Here is a 23,272-nt window from a genome sequence, read left to right as displayed (position 1 = left end):
TTGTGCTGCTGTTCCCTCGGCCTCGCCCTCTCTGCCCCCAACTCCTCCGTTGTTCTGCCACCACCCTAGAGGGCCCCTCTTCAGTGTCCTTCTCTGATCACACTGCTGAGTGTGGTCAGCCCCTCATCGTCCAGGTTATGCCACTGGCTCAAGTTTCTCCTTCCTTTGTCTACTTATTATCATCCATCTCCCCACCAGACCATAAGCTCCAAGCAAACCTGCACCGTGTCTGTCTTTGTTCACCTCTTTCCTCAATGCCACAGTGGTTAGTTGTTAAGCCCAAATGAATAAATGATCTAAGTCAGGCATTACAAACGCAAATGCAGGGGACAATGTAATGATGGAAGCATGTTGGTGTAAGGAAAATCACATCGTTTTAAGTCTGATTTTCACCTTTGATAGTGTTGTGGGGACAGAAAACCATTATTCAAGCAGGAAAAAAAAAAAAGTCCAAGCTTGGAGATAAATTACAACCGGACTTGGGTTCCAAGTGTCGTGGGGGCAGCAGGGAGCAGCGGGGAGCACGGGGAGCTGGGAGCACAGTCCTCTCCAAAGACCACGGCTGCGTCTCAGTGTATCTGATTGTCGCTGCAATGGAATATGGGCCAGGGACACCAGGTTTCCTGATTTCCCAAGAGAAGCTTGAAATTGTACTTTCATGTGAAATACCAGTTTAAAAAAATTTTTTTTCATCAAAAGGAAAGCATGGGCGAAGCAAAACACACCTGCAAGCTCTATCGACCCAGAGGTCACCAATCTATGACCTTTCATCTAAATGGTTTAATATGGGGAGTCACAGATAGCTTCAGTAATTAATGAAAACCTGGAAACAGTGCCCCCACATTCACAATTCTGAACCTACTTTCAAACTGTTCACAGATTCCAAGGAGGGATCAGAGGACCCTGGATTAAAAAGCCTTGTTCCATTTTAAAATCCCCATTTAAAAATGTCTAAAAACTGAGGCCCAGAGAGGAGTGATTTCTTCAGGACAACTCAGAGCACAAGAAACAGACGCCATCACTCTCTGTCCTGACTATCACTAAAATAGAGGAACCAAGAGCCCAGGACGAGTCACTGATTTTACCCCCCCACCAGCAGATCGGTCCATCTCTGCCTCTGTGCCCTGCTGCAGGAACTCTGAGCAGCATAAGGGAGGTTCTGTCTGTATGTCTGCACAATGGAGACTTCCTTTGATCCCTCAAGGGCTGATAAAGGTAGAAGCGTGATTCCAAGGCACTGTTCCTTTGAATTTTAACTTCTGGAGTTCAGAGGTTGGAGGAAGGGAGCCAATCTCGCAGACTCCATTTCTGGGTAGCGTGGGGCCAGCAGTTGGTTTCCTTGCCATTTGTTCTGTCCAGAGCCTTGGCTTCAGGAAGCGGAATCTTGCCCAGGTGGGCATGTGGGTAGAGTAGCAGCCTCAGGTGAAACCTCGCTCAACTCTCCAGCCTCTGCCCTCTTCATCAGCAGCTGGGACTCAGCTGGAGCCTCCAGGGCTGGATGAGCAGAGAACACGGCCAGATTTGGGAGGAATTTGATGTGGATGGGGTTGGGGGATGGCTGAAATGGAAAATCCTCAGCTGCATTAGAAGGGAAAGGATTGGCAAGGAATCTCTAGAGCTGAGCTGCCCAATACAGCGGTTTCTAGCCACGGGTGGCTATTTAAGTTTAAATTAATTAAAATTTAATTAAACTTAAATTAAATTTAGCCACACTAGCCACAGCTCAAGTGCTAAAGAGACATGTTACCAGTGTCTACCTTTCTAGGCAGAGTAAATACAGAACGTTTCCATCATCACAGAAGGTTCTACTGGCCAGAGCTGCTCCAGAGAGCTCAGGCCTAGGGCGGGCAAGCATGGGTGCAGTTGTTTTGCCACTGGACACTCTGGGCCTCAGGCTTTTTATCTGCAAATGGGGAATGTTAGAAGAAATACACAAAGTAGAGTTACTATGGTTAAGAGATGGTTAAGGGAGGTTTACAGTTAAGCAGGCCTCAGCCAGATGCCACACACAGCTGAGGTTCCTCAAGCTCCAAAATATCCAGACCATCATGCAAACCACAAGTTAGAGAGCTCAGTTACTGCTCTAACCTGAAGGATAATTAAGAGTACTCCAAATATCCACCAATCCCAAGCAATTTCTCTTCTCTTCTTCTCCTTTAAAAACCCTTGCCTGGAAATTCCAAGACAGGACACGATTTAGGTTGCTGCCTGAATCTGTGCTCCCCGATTGCAATTCTCAGACCCGAAATAAATGCCTTTGCTGCCTTGCAGCTTGTTTGTTAGTTCTCAATTGACAGGAATCATGATTTGGGGATGTTCATATCACAGACAACACAATTAGGATAAATGCACATGAAAGCATTTTGCAATGGGAGCTTGATGAGAGTATTATTTTTAGGAGTGAGATTATTAATAAATTTTTATTTCTTCTTTTAATATTCATTTTCCAATTTTTCAAACGGGATATGCATATATATATTTAATTTTTTGATTTTATCTTTTTAAATACCAAAAAACACCAAACAAACGCAAACACTCCTATTTTGATCATTCCATTCTGCATATATGATCAGTAATTCCCAATATCATCACATAGTTGCATATTCATCATCATGATCATTTCTTGGAACATTTGCATCTATTCAGAAAAAGAAATAAAATAAAAACAGAAAAAAATTTATATACACCATACCCCTTACCCCTCCATTTCATTGATCACTAGCATTTCAAACTAAATTCATTTTAACATTTGTTCCCCCTATTATTTATTTTTATTCCGTATGTTCTACTCATCTGTTGACAGGGTAGATAAAAGGAGCATCAGACACAAGGTTTTCACAATCACACAGTCACACTGTGAAAACTATATCATTATTCAATCATCATCAAGAAACATGGCTACTGGAACACAGCTCTACATTTTCAGGCAGTTCCCTTCAGCCTCTCCATTACATCTTGACTAACAAGGTGATATCTACTTAATGCGTAAGAATAACCTCCAGGATAACCTCTCGACTCTGTTTGGAATCTCTCAGCCATCGACACTTTATTTTGACTCATTTCTCTCTTCCCCCTTTTGGTCGAGAAGGTTTTCTCAATCCCTTGATGCTGAGTCTCAGCTCATTCTAGGGTTTTTCTCAATCCTTTGATGCTGAGTAAGAGATATGTATATTTTTAAAAGAAGGCATTCTCTGAATTCCAAGGTAATACAAGTGTCAAAATCTGGGGTTACAGTTCCTTTTTCTGAGAATTAGATATTTAAACGCTGTATTGCAGAAATTTGAGGCCAGTTTGATTTCTTCCTGGAATTTTTTGCCTGGATAGTCATAAATTTTGTTTTTAACCATCAAGCCCATTAATGTCACCACAAAATATCTCAGTGTTGATGAGATGCTATAAGTTTTTTTCTGGGTGACAGTGTAGTCTTTCAATCTGTACAGGTAAGTCTTCCTTAGTTTCAGAGATGTTTGCTTCTATGAAAGATTGTATTTTTCTGTTTTTTTTTCCTGCAATAACCCTAATTATACAGACGTTGGATTTCCTCTGTCTTCCATATTGATAATTTTTCTTTCATCTTTTCTCACTTGTTCTTTTCCATTTCATTCAGTTCAGTCTTTTGGGCCTGTCTATCATGTCCTGGTTATGTTTTTAGTATTCCTGCATTGTCCTCTTTCTAATACAGCTTTCATTCTTGGAGCGGTTTTGTTTTCCCTTCTGCATCCTTCCTGAACATTTCTTTTTCTGATCTTCTTTTGCATGAGCAGGCACTGGGCATCGAACCCGGGTCTCCGGCACAACAGGCAAAAACTCTGCCTGCTGACCCACCGTGGCCCGCCTTGCTTTTTCTTATCTTTTTACTTAGCACTTTCATTTCTTTCTTTTTTTTTTTCTTTTTTAGTTTCTCTTTTTCAGATTTATTTTAGGAAAGCCATCATTTCTTTAATTTTTGAAATATTTCATGGAGAAATATCTGTTCAATGGTTCCCCTACTTCACACCACCCTTCATCCAGTAGTTTTATTCTTTGTTGACTTTTTATTTTATGTTATTTTCTTACTTCTTACACTCTCTTCTTGTAGGGTTCGTGTCGGCAACTCATCACTCATCAATTCTTGAAAGAATTGTGGCCATTCTTTCAAGCACAGAATTTCGTTTAAAAAAAAAAAAGGTGGCAAGAGGGGCTGGGCAATGAGCTGGCACAGCAGTCGTCTAAGCTGAGCTTTATCGGGCAGCAGATGTTGGGAGCAAGGCTGGGACCTAGGGGAGGTGATTGCATGCCCTGGACAGCGGGCACCCCCTTACATTCTGCCCTCTAGGCACTTCACCCCACTCAGCAAAGCCCTGGCTGCGGTCGAGGACAGAGGCGTCTTAGAAGCCAAGGCTGTGAAGTGAGGGCGGGGTGGCCACAGTCCTTGGCCCAGACCTACTCGTACCAACTCAACCCAGTCACACACCCTGAGGTCCAGATTCCTGACGGGAAGCCTTGTGACCCCCCAGCTAAAGAAACCCCAGTTTCTCCAGACTTGGCCAACACCTTACCACCGGGATTAAAGTCTGTTGGCAAAACATGCCTAGGTGAGAGGGGAAGAAAGAAAGAAAATGCCATGTCAGGTGGTTAATTTTTGAGCTGGGGAATGAGTTCCAGGCAGACACGAGGCAACCTTTTTCCCCATTGCCCCCAGCTTGCCCCCGTCACTCAGGAAAGGAAAGAAGGAGGGATGGCCTCTTCTCCAGAGCTGGGGGCAGGGACTCTGGGGCAGCCGCAGCCATCACCACCAGGCCTGGTCTCCTTGCTGGGTGGCAGCAGGCATTTTTGTCAGGGCACTGGGCTGTGATAAGGCTCACAGCATGAACTGGAGGCCCCGTGCTGGCACAAAGATGGCAGGTCAGTCCTTCCAGACAGGCCTGGGGCCGGCTCCCTGCGGTGGGGCCCTCCTGCTGCCTGCTAGAAGCCCACTTCCCAACAGCGCCCAGAGCCAGGCTGTGCAAAGTGCTGAGCCTTGGACTCTAGCAAGGCAGAGGCTTTGCTGCTTGAACCCCTCGGTATTCCCTCACCACCCCAGCCCAGGGCTGGGGACCTGGGAAGCAGGCAGACCCACGCCGCAACCCTCACAGGTGTGATCCTGGCAGGCCATGTCAGGCCTCAGTTTGCTCATGGAGCGGCCCCAGTGGAATAGCTCCCGCAGGGTCGCAGGACCAAAGGCAGGAGCTATGGTGGTCAGGAGGGGAGGCCTGAAATCCAGGCCCATCACCAACAAGCAGAGGAGTCCATGAGTTATGAGTTATGAGTGCTGGGATTTGAATTCTGCCTCTACCACTTCCTAGAGCAAGTGACCTAACTCTGCGCCTCAGTTTCCCCACCTGTAATAATGATGATAAGAAGTCCAGCCTCACAGAGGGATGGTTGTGAGGATCACGTAAGCTACTACAGGGGAAGTGCTGGAGTAAGCCCCAGCCCCGGGAAAGCAGTATGAGCCCGCTTAGTTCCAACCCATGGCTGCGAGATACTCCGGGGCTGCTGCGTACAGATGAAGCTGAAGTTTCTGAATTGCACGTGAAAACACTCCCCAAAGGGAGAGGGTTTGGAGCACACACAGCAGGTCCAGAGAACAGACCTGGTCTGGCAAGATAAGGGAGAAGCCAAGAAGATCCATCCTCTCTGCCCAAGCCAAGGGGTCCCTGGGCATGAGGCCCCTGCTGGGAAAGACGGGGCCGAAAGGGCGCGCTGTGCCTCAGAGTGACAAGGCCACCAGCAGTCTCCAGGCCTGGGTTCAAATCCCGGCCCTACAGCCTAGAAGCTGGGAGCTTTGGAATGACCTCTCTGGGCTTCCAGGTCCTTGTCTGCAGGACCTTTGGATGGTCTGGATGGTCTCGTCTGGATGAACTTTGCGCCATCCTCAGAGAAAACCAGGAGGGACATCAAAGGCAACGTGACTATGGTCTTCTTCTCTGAAGCCGTGCTGCCTCGGCACAGCACCGAAGCCATTCGAGACACCCCTGTGCCCGAGAGCGCTGACCGCCGGCCAGCCACGGCCCCTGTGACTCTACCCACAGCCCCAGGAGGGCACGTGGCCACTGACCCCACTCCAGGGAGGCTCAGTTCCCTGGGGCCCAGAGAGCTCGAGTGACTCATCCCAGGACCCATGGCCTCACAGTGGACAGAAGTCCCAAGGGAGAAATGGGGTTGGGATGAGTAAAGCAACCATTTGATGACCGCTCCCTGCAGGCCAGGCCCAAGCCATGCTTTGATGGGCACTAGCCCACCTGCTCACCACCACGACCCTTTCTGGTTCACCTCTTGTAAAGGGCGGGACCGTGGCTGCCACCGACGTGGTCAGAGGGGCACTGGGCTCAACGGCGAGGGAAGGGCGACGCAGCAGCCAGCGGTGTGCCAGGTGCAGGCGGAGCCTTTGCACCCCTGTCCCTCAACCCTCACACACTGTGACGTGGACTCTACTGCTGTCCCCATTCTGCAGACGAGGAAGTGAAAGGACAGAGGCTCAACACTCCAGAGGCATTTTCACGTCTTCTCTGGGGCTGTGCAGCCCTGAGGATTAGCAAAGTGTGCCTGCTTTCCAGAGGGGGAGACTGAGGCCTGGAGGGTCAAGATAAAGATAAGCCCAAGGTGAGCCCAGAGAGAAGGGGTTGAGGTAGCCCAGAAATCGAAGTCTCTAATCTCCAACCCAGGAACCCCTCCTCCCTGAAAACATTCTGAGAAAGCAGCCAGGGCCCACCTGTGTCCAGCTGGGCCCGAGATGCAGTGGGAGAAAGAGGAGAGAGCAGAGGGGGTGGCTAGCCCCCGGGCACCACTGAAGCCAGTCTGACACCTCCAGGAGTACGCCAGGTCCCGGGACTCATTAGTGATGCTATGACAAGTTCATGTTCCCGGAGCCACTCATTAAAAGTGCTCCTGGGGCACTCACATCCGGTGCCAGGCTGGGCCTCACTAATCATTCACGAGCCAGGCAGGCAGGTGATGAGGGGCCGGGGCTGTGGCCGACCCAGGAGCCCCCGCAGCCTGACTCAGCTCCAGGAGAGCAGAACACGTTGTTCGGGAAAAGAAGCCTACTCACTGTGTGACCTTGAGCTGGTCCTTCTCCTTTGTGGGCTTCACTCTTGCCATCTGCCCAGACAGTCCTTCAGCTCCCAGCATGGGGGCGAGGGGGGCACCTCATTAAAGCTCCTCCCAGGGATTTTCCATCTCCTCCTTCCCTGACGCCACTCCCTCAGCTTTGGAGGTCTTTCTCCAGTGGGACTGAAACCCCACAGAAGGTGTTGGGGTGGGGTCTGCCTTTGATCCCTGTCTAAGCTCTTCCACTGAGTCTCTCTGGGCCACAGGGGCCAGCAGCAAGCCCTGGGAAGAGCTGTCATGAGGACCTAGGAAGAGGGCTTGCCATTTCTCAAACACCCTGCCACACTCCCACCCCAGGACGTTTGCACTTGCAGGCCCCCTGAGCCCGAAATGCTCTTCCTTCATGTATGCTCAGTGCTCAGTCTTTTATCTTGTTAGGTCTTTGCTCCTTCAAGCATTTGTGCAAATATTCCCTTTTCAATGAAAACTTCCTGACTATTTAAAATTGTACTATCATTATCCCCCCAACTCCTCACCCTCTTCTCTGCTTTATTTTTCTCCACAGCACTTATCTGTGTCATCTCATCTACTTATTGATCTGATTTTATGTCCCCTTCCCCCCACATGTCACCTCCACAAGTGCAAGGACTCGTGACTGTTTGCTCCACTGCTGTGTGCTACTAGAATAGTAGCTGGCATGCAGCAGGTGCTCAATTAATCTTGTTAAACAAACATAGCAAACACTGTGGGAAGTTCCTGGCACACAAGAGACACTGAAGGAATATCCGTTTTGATTCCATAGTCATTCAAGATATATTTGTTAAGCACCTACTATGTGCCCGGCCCTGACCAAATGGACAGGGTCCCTATTTCCACTTTATTATTACAAAGTACTTTGCAGTTTACAAAGTGCTCAGTTTCCTTGGCTCCTTGCCACAGCCCAGGTGACTGATGAGGAAGCTGAGGCTGGTCAGGGAAGTTGCTTGCTCCCTCACACAGAGGGTCCACCCTGTGCTCCTCCTGCTGGGCCGAACTTTTCTTGGGCACTGGGGGTCTGCTCCACCCCTGAATTTCCAATTCTCTCTGTTCACCATCCTCCCTACCCCAACTCTGGCCCAGCTGCCCTGCCCTGGGTATCCTGGGAGCTGGCACCATTGGGAAACATGGGGAGAGACTGGGAAGCTGGCCCTACCGCTAAGGCCTGACCTGCACTTTCCAAGCCTTTTTGGACAAGGAGCCTCCACTGCTCCTGATCCCTTGGCTTTCAGGCCCCTGGGGCTCTGAGCTTCCCGCCTAGAATAAGTATGACAAGGGATTTCACTGAGTCTTTCCGAGGAATAAGCACTATCTCATTTAATCTTCCCAGCAGCATCGCTGAGATGAGCTTTATTCCATTTAGAGGAGAGGAAACAGAGGCTCAGAGAGGTAGAGTCACTTGCCCAAGAACACGTGAGAAGGGAAAGAAAGCCTGGAAGATTCAGGAGCCAGCCTCAGCCCTGATAAAACTTTCAGACCCACTTTCAGCTCATTTGTAATGCAAATAACAACACAAATGATAGAAATAATAGCAAACATTTACTTAGCACCTATCATGTGTCAGGCCAGGCCCTAAGCACTTTAGGTATATGAACCAGTCTTTACAACACTCCTGTGAAGAAGGTACATCAGTCTCCCCATTTTACAGAAGAAGAAACCAAGGCCCAGAGAGGCTAAGTAACTTGCCCAAGGTCATATAGCCTGGAAGTGGGAGACTAGTGTCCCAGAAGTCTGGTGCTAGAGTTCACACACTTATGCTGCCCACCCCCCAAGTGATTCTAGGGCTGTAACAGCCCAGGCAAGGCTGACTCCTTTTCCAGAGGAGGAGCCCTTCAGGGGGCCCACATCTCACAGCAAGAAAAATGGCAGAAGTGGGAAACAGAGTCAGGTCTCCTAGGTTGCTATCTCATTTACGGTAGGGGACGGTGATGAGAAAGCCCTTTTGTGACAGGCCTGTGTCGCCTCCTCCCCAACCAAAGGTGGGAGAGCAGGGGGCCACAGGCAGGGGCCACAGGCAGGGGGCAGGGGCAGGAAGCAAGGGCAGGGGGCACAGGTAGAAGACATTGGGCAGGAGCCACACACAGGGGGCACGGGCAGCAGGCACGGGCAGGGGGCCATGGGCAGAGGACACAGGCCGGGGGCATGGGCAGGGAGCATGGGCAGGGCAGCAGGGCAGCCTCCGCCGGGCTCCCCTGGGTGGGACATGCAGCACAGACCACGTTCCTGGGCTCACTTCTCAGTAAGTCACCTTCTCTTCCAGTCTGGGGCTCGGTGCCGCAAAATGCCCTGCTCGGGCACCACGGGCCGTTCTGCTAATTCCCAGTCCCTTCCAGGGAAGTCTGGGGGCCCCAGGAAGAATCTCCCTTCATTGCCCTCCTTGCCCAGGCCTCCGGGGCCAGTGGGGAAAGTGGCTGCTCCTGAGAGAAAGGTACCAGCAGCATGTTAAAGCCACGGGGACACGCAGGGCCAGGGTGGCCGTGAACAAGGGCTTCTTTTGTTATTTCTCTCAACAAAAGGAGAGGGGCCGTTCCCAGCCTGTGCGCGCCCCGCAGGCAGAGTGGCCGTCTGCTCCATCCCGTGGAGCCTGGAGCTGGGCTCTGAGCAGGGCCATGGGGCCAAGGTGGCTTTGTCCTGGCCGGACCTCCCTCTGTCCCCAAGCCCTCCACTGCCAAGCCGTGTGCCCCTGGCAAGCGTGTCACCTAGCTGGGCCTCGGTTTCCTTACCAGCAAAATGGGGCTCGTTGTGGTGGTGGCCTCACAGCTGCAGGGGATCAAAGGAGCTGATGCTTTGAGGACAGGGGTTCTCCCCCTCGCACTACTGATATTTGGGGTTGGGGAATTCTCTGTGGTGGGGGCTGTCCTGTGCATTGCAGGATATTTAGCAGCCTCTCTGGACTCTACTCCCACAATGCCAGTAGCACCCTGCCACCTTCATGTGACAACCAAAAATGTCTCCAGACTTTGCCAGATGTCTGCTGGGGAAAAATTGCTTGAGAACCACTGATTTGAAGCCTTTCACCCAGGGCCTAAGACATGGGAGGTACTTTGTCAACATCTTTGGAGTACTTTATAAGCATCATCTCACCAACCTTGTCAGGTATTACTATGATCATACCCATTTTACAGGTGAAGAAACTGAGGCACAGAGATGTTCAGTAACTGGCCCAACATCACACAGCTGCTTAAAAAGCCAGGAATGGAACCCAAGTCGCTGAGACCAAGCTCTCACCCAGCATGCTTGACCACCCATGCTGCTTCCTATCTCCAAGAAACACAACCTTCAGAGAGCTCCCCTAGACTTTCAAACTCTTAAGTGTCTGAATAGCACATCTCTCCTCGGGAAACCTTCTTCGATATTCTCACCACAGACAGCACAATCACTCCCTCTGCCTTTTGCCTCCACCAAACCGTAAAGGAGCATGGGCTTTCAACAGAAGGCGAAATCAGGTTTGAGTCCCAACTCCAACACTCATGCACAACCTGTGAGATGCTGGGCAAGTGAGTCTCCTCATCTGTAAAGTGGGTCCGTCACCTCTGCAGCATGGCTAAGAGCACAGGCCCTGGAGCCAGAAGGCCAGGGTTCAAATCCCAGCTGTGCCATCTTCCAGCTATCTGACCCAGGCAGGTGACCATAGCTCTTCTTTCCTTAGTTTCCTCATCTATAAAATAGGGGTGATGGCAGCCCCTGCCCCACAGAGCTGGGATGGGCAGTAAGTGAGCTAACAAGTATATGTAAAGTGCTTGGTGCTTAGTAAGAGCTAGGGAGGGGGTTGCTATGGCTCTTACAAGGCCTGTTGGGGACTTAGAGAGGGTATGAATAAAGCATGTGGCCTAGGATATCAACAAACTTAAGCTCTTCCTGCAGCACCTCCCACCCCCCGACTTTCCTGCAGATAAGCTTAACGTTGTTGGAATCAAATCCTCTTTCAGCCCAGACTGCTGAGAGGTCCCTGCAGGAGAACAGAGCAAATGGGGCTGGGGAGGGGTACCCACTGTGGCTGCCTGCCCATGGCCCCCACCTGCAGGTTCATTCCCACTGGCCATCCTTCCCCATGTTAATTTCTGGGACAAGTGTACTCGGGAGAGAGCCTGGTATCTCAATGTTCCAGATAATAGCTACAGCAGCAATCCTTTATTGAGTACCTACTATGCACCCAACATTTTCTGATCTCCCCAGCAGGAGGGTTTTATTCTGCCTGCCGAGCAGATGAGACCCCACCGGGTGGGGTGCTGGCTTTGGGTCCTCAAGATCTGGGGGTGTCAGAAAATCCCACTCACCCGCTGCTCATCTGTCCAAAGGGCACTGTCCTGTTCGGCTGGGCCAGGAAATGCGATCTTGCTCCCTGCTGTAGCCCCGGGAATCGTGCTGGCCTGTTTACACACCTGGCAGCAGCTCCAGGAAAGTGGAAAGTTGGCAGGGCCTCAGAGGAAAGGCTCTGGGGCCAAGGTCTGTGTGCCCCCTCGGGGAGAGGGCAGGGGTCAGACCTGGCAGGGGGAACACTTGGGGGCACAGAGAAGGGCTCTAGGACCCACTGGCAGGGAAAAGCTGAGAAAGCCCCTCTGTGCTTCCCCTGGGAACAGTCTTCCCAGTGAGAAACAAAGGGGTTGAAATCACTGATTCCAGCCCAAGTGTTCCATGAATTGGGAAGCAGTCTGGGTCTTCAAAAGTGGACATATTCTGAAGTCAGAAAGGTCTGGGTTCAAATCCAAACTCTTTCAGTCAACACTCGTTTACTAAGCACGTACTATATGCTAGACACTGTTCTAGGCCCTGGGGGTGCTGCAGGAAACAAGACACACACAGGCTATGCCCTTTCTTTGTTCATGGCCTGATAGGGGAGGCAGACACTGAACAAATCAGTAAAAATTTCAGATAGGAATAAATGCCATGAAGGAAATAAAATAGGAAGCTATTTTAGAGACTGGCCTGTGGGATGAGGAGGGCAAGTGTGCTTGAGAAGGGATAATCAAGGAAGGCTCCTTGGGATAGATGCCATTGGAGCTATGATCCAAATGACCAAAAGGATCCAACTGTGGAATTTGAGGACCAAGAACATTCCAGGCAAGTGCAAAGGCCCTGAGGCAGAAGCAAGCTTGGCAGGTTCGAAGAGTCAAGAGAAGGGCGCTAAGGCAGGAGCACAGTAGGAGAGGAGAAGCACGTGGGGGTGAGGTTGGCCAGGCAGGCCAGATTACATAGGATCCTGGAGACCGCAGCTGGGCATTTCAAATGAAATGAACACGCCACTGTTCTGACCCTTGGTTGCTTCCTCTTTTGCCATGCAGGGATGTTCACCCAGCAGAGCAGCTGGTGCTTAGTAGGTGCTCAGTCAGGGGCGGAGGCTACCCTCCCCAGTGAGTGTGCTGGGTAGTCTGCCTCTAAAGACCTGAGAAGTTGGACTCCTTTCTCCCCTGGTCAGGACTCTCCCAACCTCTGGGCTTCGGCTCCTGCCATTCCCCATGCCCCCAGGAGCACCCTTCTCTCCTCTTTTCACCTCACCAGAGTCAATCCAAATGCAGACCAGCTGGAGATAGGAAGCCTTCCTGGCTCCCAGCCTGACTCCCAGAGTTTCATGGTGACTTTCACAGCCTGTCCCTGTCACTAGATCTACCTCCAACTCCCACCCCAGCTCTCAAATTCACTTCTGATTGTTTCCAGAGTGCCCTGGTCAGCAGCTTTAAGCTGGGCCTCAGTGCACTCAGGAAGCAAGGAACCTGGAAGTTGAGAGCAAGAGTCTGGGAGTCAGCCTAGGAGCCGTGGCCACGGTGCCATCAGCCAGCCTTGTGCTGTGGGCAGGGACCCCATCTCTGTGCCTCCAAGTCCCCATTGGGAACATGGAGATGAAGGTGGCGCCTGCTGGATGCCGCAGCGAGGATGGATGAAACAAGCAGCAGAGCACTTGGCGCATGACTGAAACTCCTTCACTCATTCAATACATATTTACTGAGCACCTGCTATCTGTTAAGCACTGGAGATATCATGGTGAGCAAGACAGACAAAAATCCCTACCCTTGTAGAACATACATCCCACAGGGCAATACAGGTACAATATCAACAAACACATAATTAAAAACATAATGTATGGCCAGGTAGTGATTTGGGCCATGAGGAAAATAAAGCAAGGAAGGGAATGGAGTATAAAGGGTTTTTCATTTCCTGCTTTAGATATCACAGTCAGGGGAGGCCTACTTTGAGGGGGTAAGGTCTAAACTGAGACCTGAATGAAATAAGGGAGGAGACCTTAAAGATATCTCGGGGAAGTGCATTCCGGGCAGCAGAAACAGCAGGTGCAAAGGCCCTGGGGTCAGACCAAGCTTGGGAAAGTTGAAGAACAGCAAAGAGGCCATAATGGCTGGAGCAGAAGGAGTGAGAGTGGCTTTGGGAGATGGAGTCAGTGAGGGCGCAGGGAGCTGGAGCTCCTACTAAGTGACCAATATATACTAGTTGGTCCTATCCTGTGTTGAGAGCCTATATGACCTGAACAGAAGTGATCTTGACCTCTGACCCCTCACCCCTCACCCCTCATCTAGAAATCAGGCTTCAGGAATTAAAACATTGATGACAGGGAGCCTGGGATAGGGTGTTAATGCTGGACAAGAAACAAGGGTGGAGGTACTCACACCAGCTCTGCCGGGCATTCACTGTGAGGCCTCAGGATGTTCATTTCCTTCTCTGAACTTTGACTTCCTCTTTATGTAAGTTAAGTCAGAATGATCACCAGATTCCAAAATTTTCTGACCACAACTGCAATAATAATAGCTGACATTTACTGAATGCTTGCTATTGCCAGGCATGTCACTATGTGCCAACATAGAAACTCGTGGCATCCCTGTAGCAACACTATGTGGTTAGACCCAATCTCCAGATAAGAAAACTGAGACTCAGAACTGAACATTCAGCACAACCCTTCCCACCAAATGCCTCCCTTTCCCCCCAAGGGCTTCTTTCAACTTTAGCTTTCAAAGATTTCCCCAAGAAAAAACGTTTCAAAGTTAGATTGCTGGAAACACAAAATTTGTGAAGCCCTCTGAGATGCATGTTTTCCACATATGAACTTATTCATTCATCACAAAACCCTGGAAGGAAAAGAATATTAATAGCTCCATGTTTTAGATAGGGAAATGGGTTCAGAGAGGCAAAGATACTCGCCCTGAGTCACACAGCTCATCATGGGCAGAGGCAGGAGATTAACATGTGTGAATGCATCCAAGGCTTTCCACACACCAGCCTCCCTCCCCAACCAAAGGGTTCGCATCCTGGGAAAAAGAGGTCCACACGATGGGATGCACGTATGAGTGCCCGCCAACCAGTGCCTCCGAATTTAGAGGCAGACATGAGGCTAAACTTCCCAGACCCCTTCCTGGAGAACCGATGCTCAGTGTTGGTTCTGCTGGGTATCCATTTCCTGTCGCTGATGTAACAGATGGCCTCAAATTTCATGGCTTAAAACCACACACAGCTATTCTCTGACAGTTCTGGAGGTCTAAAATCTGAAATCGTTTTCACCAGGCAAAAGCCAAGGTGTGGTCAGGACTGGGGCTCCCGGAGACTCTAGAAGGGATCCGTCTCCTGCCTCTTCCAGCTTCTAGAGGTCACCTGCAGTCCTTGGCTGGGGCCCCATGGCACTGCTTTTTCTCTCTCTGCTTCTGTCATCACAGTCTACTTTACAGGACCCCTGTGACTGCGTCAGATCCACCCAGAGCAAAACAGGACTACCTCCCCATCTCAAGACTGGGCTTAATCCCATCAAGGTCCCTGGGCCAGGTGAGGCAGCAAAGTCCCGGGCCCTGGTGATGCGATGGCAACCCCTTTGGGGGCCAGTATCCAGACTGCCACAGGCCAGGAGACTTCCTTTACATAGCAGCCCACCAGGCCTCGTGGTTCCTAGAAGGTCAGCCAGTGGCCCCTCATTTCACCCAGGAAGCCAAGGCTCTGTGCAGGACAGACTCGCCCAAACCCTCAGGCTGTCACAGGGAGCTGGGCTGGCAGCCCACCTCGTGGATTCCCAGATGAGACGCACATCCAGGCCATGAGTCTACACTCCTCAAGGGATAGGAGGCCAACTCCAAAAGGATAGTAAAGAGCACTGAGGCGCCTCCCTTTTCGGATCTTTCTTCTTCCTGATTACTTCCAAAAGAAAGTCTTATTTGGTATTAGTGTGCCTTTAATGGCTCTCTTGATTATTTACCTCCCTTTGGAACCAAGAAAAGGCAGGTCTCAGGCCTCTGGCTTCAAGCAGGCAGAGGGATGCAGCCAGAAGTAACCAATATTGGATATTTAGATATTTATTGCTACAGCTTTCTTCTACTAATCATTCACAATTCTGGCTTTCCATACATGAGTAGTAATGTAAAATTTCCTTTTTAAGTCAATGTATTCAAATTCAAAAGGGCTGAAGGAGGGGTGCAAAATGTAACTCAATAAACAATACTGAGTGGTCAGGGGATCTACCAAAATGACCTTGAGTAGCATTGGGATGACAAAGCCAAATCAGACCCCATGCCCCTTGCAGGTGTATGTGGACAAATTCCTTGTCCAAGCTCTTTGGGGTTCAATTACATGACCCAAGTTAAAAGTACATGGCAGGGCGGGCCGCGGTGGCTCAGCGGGCAAAGTGCTTGCCTGCTATGCCGGAGGACCTCGGTTCGATTCCCGGCCCCAGCCCATGTAACAAAAAACGGAAAAACAAAGTACAATAAAACAAGAAAATGTTTAAAGATGTTTCCCTTTCTTCCTTCCTTCCTTCCTTCTATCCTTCCTTCCTTCTCTCTGTCTTTCCTTTAAAAAAAAAAAAAAAAAAAAAAAAAAAAAAGTACATGGCAGTGCCTGGCCAGAGAAAGTGCTTCATTCACTGGACTCATGATATTTTTCCAAGAAGCCCGTGCTAGAGGAAAACTCAAGGGGCCTCTCAGAATCCTGGCCCACTGTATTCCAAAATCCATGAATAAGAGAGAAGTGACTGAAATAATATTTAGTAGCTGTGTGACCTTGGGAACATTATTAACTTCTCTGGACCTCACTTTCCTCATTTGTAAAAAATGGGAATAATCATAGCACCTACTTCATAAGACTGACGTAAAGAGTAAATGAGCTAAAAGTGAAAGCCACATTAAACAGCATATAGAAAATGTCCAAAATCATCTCTTTATCAACTACTATTGGAACTATTATTAAGTTTCCATTATTTATTGGCCATTGTTCTGGAACATTCCTGTATCTGCTCTTAATTAATTCTCACACAGCCCATGGGAGGGCATGAGTCCTTCCCATTTCACCAATGAGGAAACCACAGCTCAGAGGTGTGGAGTCTCCAGCCCGGGTGCCCTTGCCTCATGGTGTCAGTGCCAGGACACAGACTGGAATCAGCCCAACTCTAAGGCCCAACTCCTTCCACCAAGTCAATTTCTCTGAGCTTCAGTTTCCTCATCTGCAAAGTGGGAGAGCTAATTATTATTATTTATATTATTATGGCTGATAGAAAAAGAAACTGAGGCCCAGAAAAGACAAATGACTTCCTTAAGGACAGAAAGCAAATATGTGGAATGATAATCTAGCTCTAATTCAAAAGCCTCAAAACTGGGAATGAAATGACCATTTTTCAGGTTACCCATTTAAATCCCGCACCCCCCTCCCCAACACACACATCCCATCCTGAGAATTAGGCAAATGCAACAAAGTGGAAATCTGACCTTACAGATGTACTGCCATCCCCTAAAAAGATCCACTACTGTATATGCTAGCCTTTATGACACCTTTGCACAAATTAGGAAAAAGGGTAGATCTAGCATGCACAGCTTGGCATATGGTATACAGGTTGGTTCAGCCTCACTTGCCTTCTCAGGGCCCCTTGTACAGTGCTCAACATTCCATATCAGTCCTGCCCAAAACAACCCCAAATTCCTGCTCCTCAAAGCATTCTTAGAACCAGTCACCTGTGAGTGCCCATCCTAAGAACTCATCTTGGCCAAACAGTCTCAGTGGTACAAGGCAGGAAAAGAGGCAAGATTTCTCTGCAAATACATGGAGCTGGTGCTTATTTGCAAGCCTCCTTTAATGTCCTGTCTGCCCAGACTAGCTATCCAAGGCCATTCCCCATAACTCCAACTACCAGGCCAGTCATTCAAGCTTGGAAATCTTTAAGGAGGTCTTTCCAGTAGCAACCTGGCTTCTCAAAGCTCTGGCACTCTTGTAGCAAGAGCTGGGTCCCCGGTGGCACAGGAAATTGCAACCACTGCATTCCAGAACTGCATCCCACTCAGCATATTTCCTCCCTGCTGACAGCGTTCCCGAGCCAGGAGGACATAATGTAAGAATTGTTCCCCCCAGAACTGCCCTAGGCATTGACCCCTGGCTCCCCATGGGCCAGATCTCATCAGCTGCCAGGGGACAGGTGCATAGGGCCTGGAGACATTACCAAGCAGGAAAACCAAGGCCCAAAGAGGGATAATTCCTCTCTTCAAGACCACACAGCAAAAGGCAAATGCCCAGGCACCTCGGACTTTCTTTCCAATCTAATATCTGGCATGTTTGCAGAACTTGCAGAAGCTTTTGGTAACCCATTTGTACAATACAACCTGCACTAGTGGCTCCAGATTCTCTGTATAAGAGGCTTATAAGTGGCAACCTGTGGGGGTGGGGACGGATGCAGAAGACACTTATCTTGAAGGTACATCTGCACAGCAAGTGAATGGTTTTGAGAAAGACCACCCGCCTTTGTTTGGGTGGCCGTCAGAGGGAATGACTGGTTAAGATGGCAGGAATTGTCCTAAGTCTGCATTGTCATGGCAAACCCACTCTGCTCTAAATGCATGCCACAGATCAAAAAAAAAAAAAAAAAAACGAGTAATATTCTCTGAAGATGCTTTTATTTGCATTGTATATTAAATCGAGAAACATATCAGTTATTAACATCCAAGGACATAAATATTATTATGTGGGACTGGGGGGAGACTTCAAGTATGCTGGTAGAGATTTTGAGGGTGATGAAGGCCCCCTAAGCTAGACCTGGCTCCTGGGGAGCGGCCCTGGTTTATTGGTCACTTAGAGGCAGTGACATCTAGGGCCACAAGAAAGGCCTCCACCAGGGATAGACAAGTGGTTCTCGCTGAACTATAACTAATGAGCAAGTGTAAAGTATGGTGGTTGAAAGGCGGCTCTGTGTTTGAGTTTCGTACCCACTGTGCAACATCAGGCAAGACACCTAACCTTCTGAACCTCCATTTCCTTAACTATCAAATAGGGATGCTAACAGCAGCTGCCTCCTGGGCGGCTGTGGACAATGCCTGAGAAGCTCTCAGCATTGGCTGAGACAGTAAATGCTGTGATGAATCATACTTACCACTCTTAACACTATCACAGGGGGTTGCAGGCACCCACTGTTATCTCTCCCTGCTGTCGTCACACTCTTTGGGTTCATAGGAAGATGGATTCACTGTGAAGCTAATGAAGCTTAAGTTTCAGAGCCCCTCCTGAGCCCTGTACTTAATCTTGTATTTGTAAATCTGTATTCCTTTTCTTAAAGACAGCCCCTCAAATAAGTGCATGCTTCAGGCCCCATAACACATGGGTCTGCCCCTGGGCTCACAGATCTCGTAAGAAGGCAAAGCAGAGAGAAGCCATCAGATCCCCACTGAGGACACAGACCCTGTGTGAGTCATCTCTTCTTCCCCAGAGCTCAGCCCGGGGTCTCGCAGACCACAGTCAAGGCTCATCTATCCATCCGTCCACTACTGACACATCACAAAGTGAGTGCACTTGCTTGCCCAGTCCCTTATATCAGTCCCAAGAAGCTGGATGGGTGATGGCCCCATTTACACAGAAAAGAAAAGTGAGACACAAAGAAGAAAGAATTGGGGTTAACTAGTGGCTCAGAGTGGACTGGTTTAGCATTTGTTTTTTCTCTTGCAAGTCAAAGAAGGCCAACAGCTTGGATAATTCCACATTAAAGCAGTTCCTTGTGTGTTAGTGCTGGGTCTCCTGGATGCCCCCTCGCTGCTCGTGCCCAAGGTGGAGTCCTGCTTGCAGACAGCCCTCTCTAAACACCTCTCCCAGCTCCCTCGGTCTCAGCTGCTCACTGCTGGGTGACACACCACTAAATCATCTCCTCTGCCTACTTTTGCTTTGGTGGTTTAACTGTCTCCTCATTGAGAGTTGGAGAAGCAACTTCCTGGAGGTAAAAGCCTTGTCCTAAGTGGCTTTTGCCCCCCTTTAGTGCCCAGGAGGGGCTGGGCACGGGTGAGGGACCCAACAGAGACCTGAGTTACCACCTCCATGGAGCCCCTTTCATGCTGATTTTCCTAAGGACACCCTGATCTCAACCTGCAGCCTGTGATCTTTCGGGACTGCTTTCTTGGGGGTCTGAAAACAGCATGGGTTCTGGACTGTGACAAGTCAGGGACCGGATCCCCACTCATCCCTGTGCTGTGTGACTCTGAGGAAGTCCCTTCCCTCAGGTCTCTCTGAGCCTCTGACCCCCACCCGCCACCCCTGCCCCCAGAAAATGGGGTAAGTAATCCTCACCCTCCAAAGGGCATGGAAATGATTAAGTGAAGTGATGGCCGAAAGGCACCTTGCCCCTCAATAAGTCCTGGCTGTCCCTGTCGTGTAAGAACCAGCCAATGCATATTAAACACTTACTGCATACCAAGTACGGCTGGAAGAGACTCACAGGTATTGCCTCCTTTACTACTCACCACAAGCTTATGGATCTCCCCCCTTTTTACACATGAGTGGAGCGAAGTTCCCAGAGATTGGGCACACACAGCACCCCACGCCTCTCTGGAGCGCGATCGGGAGAAACGCCAGCAGAAGTGCGATGCTCCGGCAGCCTGGGGGGGCTCAGGCTCCAAGGAGCTGCCCGGCAGGGAAAGCGGACTCGGCGTTGAGGGGCGTCCACAGCCGACGCAGGGTCAAGGGAGGGGGAAAGCGTGTCCGGTGAAAGCGTCTCCACTAGGACCTGGGAGGCTTGGGTGGCGGGGTCCTGGCGCGGCCCGGGCGGGCGGGATGGGGTGGCAGAGACCCTGGCGCGTTACCTTGGGCGGGAGGGTGAAGAGCACCGGCAGCAGGATGAGCGGCGTGAGCAGCAGCACCATAGGTCGCCGCACGCTCCACACCTTCTTGGCCACTGTCGCCAGCGCCGCCATCTGCGCGGTCGCCCTGCGAGCCCGACCGGTCCGCAACTGCCCGTGCCTGGCCTCGGCGCCGGCTTAAAGCCTGGGGGAGGGTCCGGGGAGGGGACTGCGCTTGGGGGCCCGCCCTCTCCCTACTCCTTCCGAAGGCCCGGGTGAAAAGGGCCGGAGAAGTTACGCACGAGACCCGAGGAACGGAGGAACCGGGACTCCAGCCCCGAAAGCAGCGGACATCTAAGCTCTGGGCACGGCTGGTTTCACCGCTCCTCGCCTGTAGATGGGCCACGATGACAACTGGAGCACTTACTGGTACTCCCTGGGCTCACACCCTGCCTCTGCCAGTATCACCTGCGTGGCCTTGAGCAACAGCCTCTCAGCCTCAATTTACTCATCTGGAAAATGGGGCTGCCGATGAAAACAGTCGCCACCAGACATGCCGGTTGTTGGGAAGTGTCAAATTGATGGGGTTAACTAAGTGTCATCTGCTTAGCATAGCACCTGGCACACAGTAAGTGCTCAGTAGGAGTCACTGCTATTGACACTGTTATTTGTGTCTTCCCCAGATGGGTCACCTGTAGTAGGCTGTCACCCAGAGGTCCCTCCCCTACACCCCTGCTTCTGTGATTCCCTGGCTCAGTAAATTCTCTGAACTTCTGACAAGAAGCAGGGCTATTGACAAGGGGATGTTACTTCCTTCCCTCCTCTGATTGTCCCACCTGAAAAACTGCCTGGAAAGAGAAAAGAGCTGAAGAGGGAGGCCCAGGACAGGGACCTTCATTTGCTCACTGCTGTCACGAGTGCCTAGGTCTGAGCCTGCACATAACATGTGCTCAGGGAACAAAGGGATACATACAGGAGAGTGGCATTCTTTGTCATTTCAAACCTGTCTCTGACACCTATCTATATTTTTCTCCTACTTTTATCAAACATATCTTGGGTACCAAGCACTGTGTGAGTTGCTTTAAAAGCATCATCATATTAAGCCTCTGTGAAGTGTGTGCTGTTACTGTTCCATTTCCCAGGAGGAAATCAGCACTCCCAAAGATGGTTATGCTTCCCCACACAGGGGAGCCTCTTTTTGTTGATCTCCACCCATCAACAGGTCCCTGTAGTTTGTGCCTTCAAGCTCCTTTCATTTGCACCCACACTCCCACCTCCCTGAGACGTCGCCAGGCAGATGCCATTTGGACTGATTTTAAAGATGGAGCAACTGAGACCCGGAGAGTTTGAGTAACCTGCACCTACCACAACTTTTTTTTTCTTTTCAAGTCTCCCTCCCTTCCTCTCCATCTGTCTATTTATTGGCTTCTTTCCTTCCTTAGAACTAACAAAACTATGACTTAGTGAGCTACCATTTACTGAACATCTATTACAAGCCAGAGTCCGTGAGGTCCACATGTCACAAGCCACTCCTCAATGAACCCTAGTCACCCTCTGCAGAAAATGCTGAAATATGTGCAAAGTGGCTTAATGGTTGAGTCAGGCTTCAAGTAACAGCATACCTGGTTCAAATCAAATCCCAGTAGGCCACTTACCAGCTGTGCGACCTTGGGCAAGACTTTCAAAACTCAATTTCCCCTTCTATACAGGCAGTGTCAATGACAGCACCTCCTAGTTCTGTGAGGAGCCCCTGAGTTAAAGCATGCAAAGCACACAGAGCCCATGAACAGTAAACTCCATGCATTAGCTGTTACTACTATTTGGTTAAGCAGATGTCAGTCTGTGACACATAGACAGGTGCCTGTGAAAGGAAGACATTGCAAATGAACAGTAGAGAGACAGGCAAGCAGCTTTGGGAAAAGGAGAAACTGCCCCAAGAAGAGGAAGGCAAAGTCAACCCCATGGTCCATTATAATTAGCAACAGAAGCAGAAGCCTGCAGATGCCAAGCATGATAACCTTAACTATGGGTAAGAAAGTGAATCAGGGTCTTGATTCATCCAGTACTGTCCATGCAGGGTTGCCATGGTGTGGCTATGTCTCTTGAGCAAAGGGTATAGCTACAGCCAGGCGGCCTTTCCGTACAGTGTCAATAGGGTCTGCTAACTGCTCCCTTCCCACCCTCAGGTTAGCTCAGCTGTGCTCTACACTCCACCTGGAGAGCTTTAAAAAATTCTGATGTCCAGAACCTTACCCTTAGAGAGTCTGATTTAATTATTTGGGCTGTGGCCTAGGAACCAATATTTTTAAAAATCTCCCAATGGATTCTTAAGTGAAGCTAGTTAAGAACCATTGTTTGAAAACTCCATTACTTTCCAGCACCCCACCCCTCTAAAATCTAATCACCCTTTGCCAGATTCTGGTGGAATCATTTCTGATGCAGAATCCGAGCTGGCTTCTGTTACAACAAATCAAAAGCTCTCATGACTGTCCTGGGTTTGTACAGAACCTTGCCACTAACATCTTCAGGGCCTGGGCATGGTCTAAGGCAGATGCCTGGTCAATATATTTTAAATTAATTAATTATTAAATTAATATTTGCATACCAGACCTGGTTTTCCTTATCAGTAAACTTGGGGTTAATCCTGTCTGTTTTTCATTCATTTCATTCAATAAATATTTATCAAGTGTCAACTATATGCCAGTCTGTCAATACACTATTGAATAAGACCCAAAAATTACAATCCCTGCTCTCATGGAACTTACAGTTGGAGATTGGATGTCAGAACAAGAGGAGAAAAATAATAATAAAAAAAGAAATGAGCAAACTATATTGTAGTCCAAGATGATGAGGGCTATGGAGAAAAACGAAATAGAGAACAGAAATAGCGAGTGATGGGTTGGGATGCTATTTTAGATGAGACAGTCAGGGAAGCATGGATGGTTAGTGACCAAACAAGGTAAATAAAGCAGAGACCTAGGGAAAGTGAGCGAGTGGGCCCTGTGGGTACGTGAGGGAAGAATTCCAAGAAGGAAAAGCCAAGTGCAACGGCTCCAATGCAGGAGCAAACTTGACGCATCCTAGGTCCAGCAAGGAACTGGACGACACAAGATCTTGGAGGTCTGGGTAAGGACTTTGGAATTTACTCTGCGTGATGGGGT

General features: G+C 49.6%; 1 protein-coding gene across 1 annotated transcript in view; it reads right to left on the bottom strand.

The window, feature by feature from the left end:
• The window catches only part of SLC13A3 (solute carrier family 13 member 3), an 89,442-nt gene extending 69,181 nt beyond the window's left edge, over window positions 1-20,261 (bottom strand). Inside the window, exon 1 of the mRNA XM_077159407.1 lies at window positions 20,136-20,261. Coding sequence (XP_077015522.1) covers window positions 20,136-20,246 — 111 coding nt within the window. The 5' untranslated portion in view covers window positions 20,247-20,261. The remainder of the gene's footprint in view (window positions 1-20,135) is intronic.
• Window positions 20,262-23,272: the final 3,011 nt, after the last annotated feature.

This window comes from Tamandua tetradactyla, chromosome 1, assembly GCF_023851605.1.
Source record: "Tamandua tetradactyla isolate mTamTet1 chromosome 1, mTamTet1.pri, whole genome shotgun sequence".
In the NCBI taxonomy this organism is placed as follows: domain Eukaryota; kingdom Metazoa; phylum Chordata; class Mammalia; order Pilosa; family Myrmecophagidae; genus Tamandua; species Tamandua tetradactyla.
This window is presented reverse-complemented; position numbering and strand designations above follow the sequence as displayed.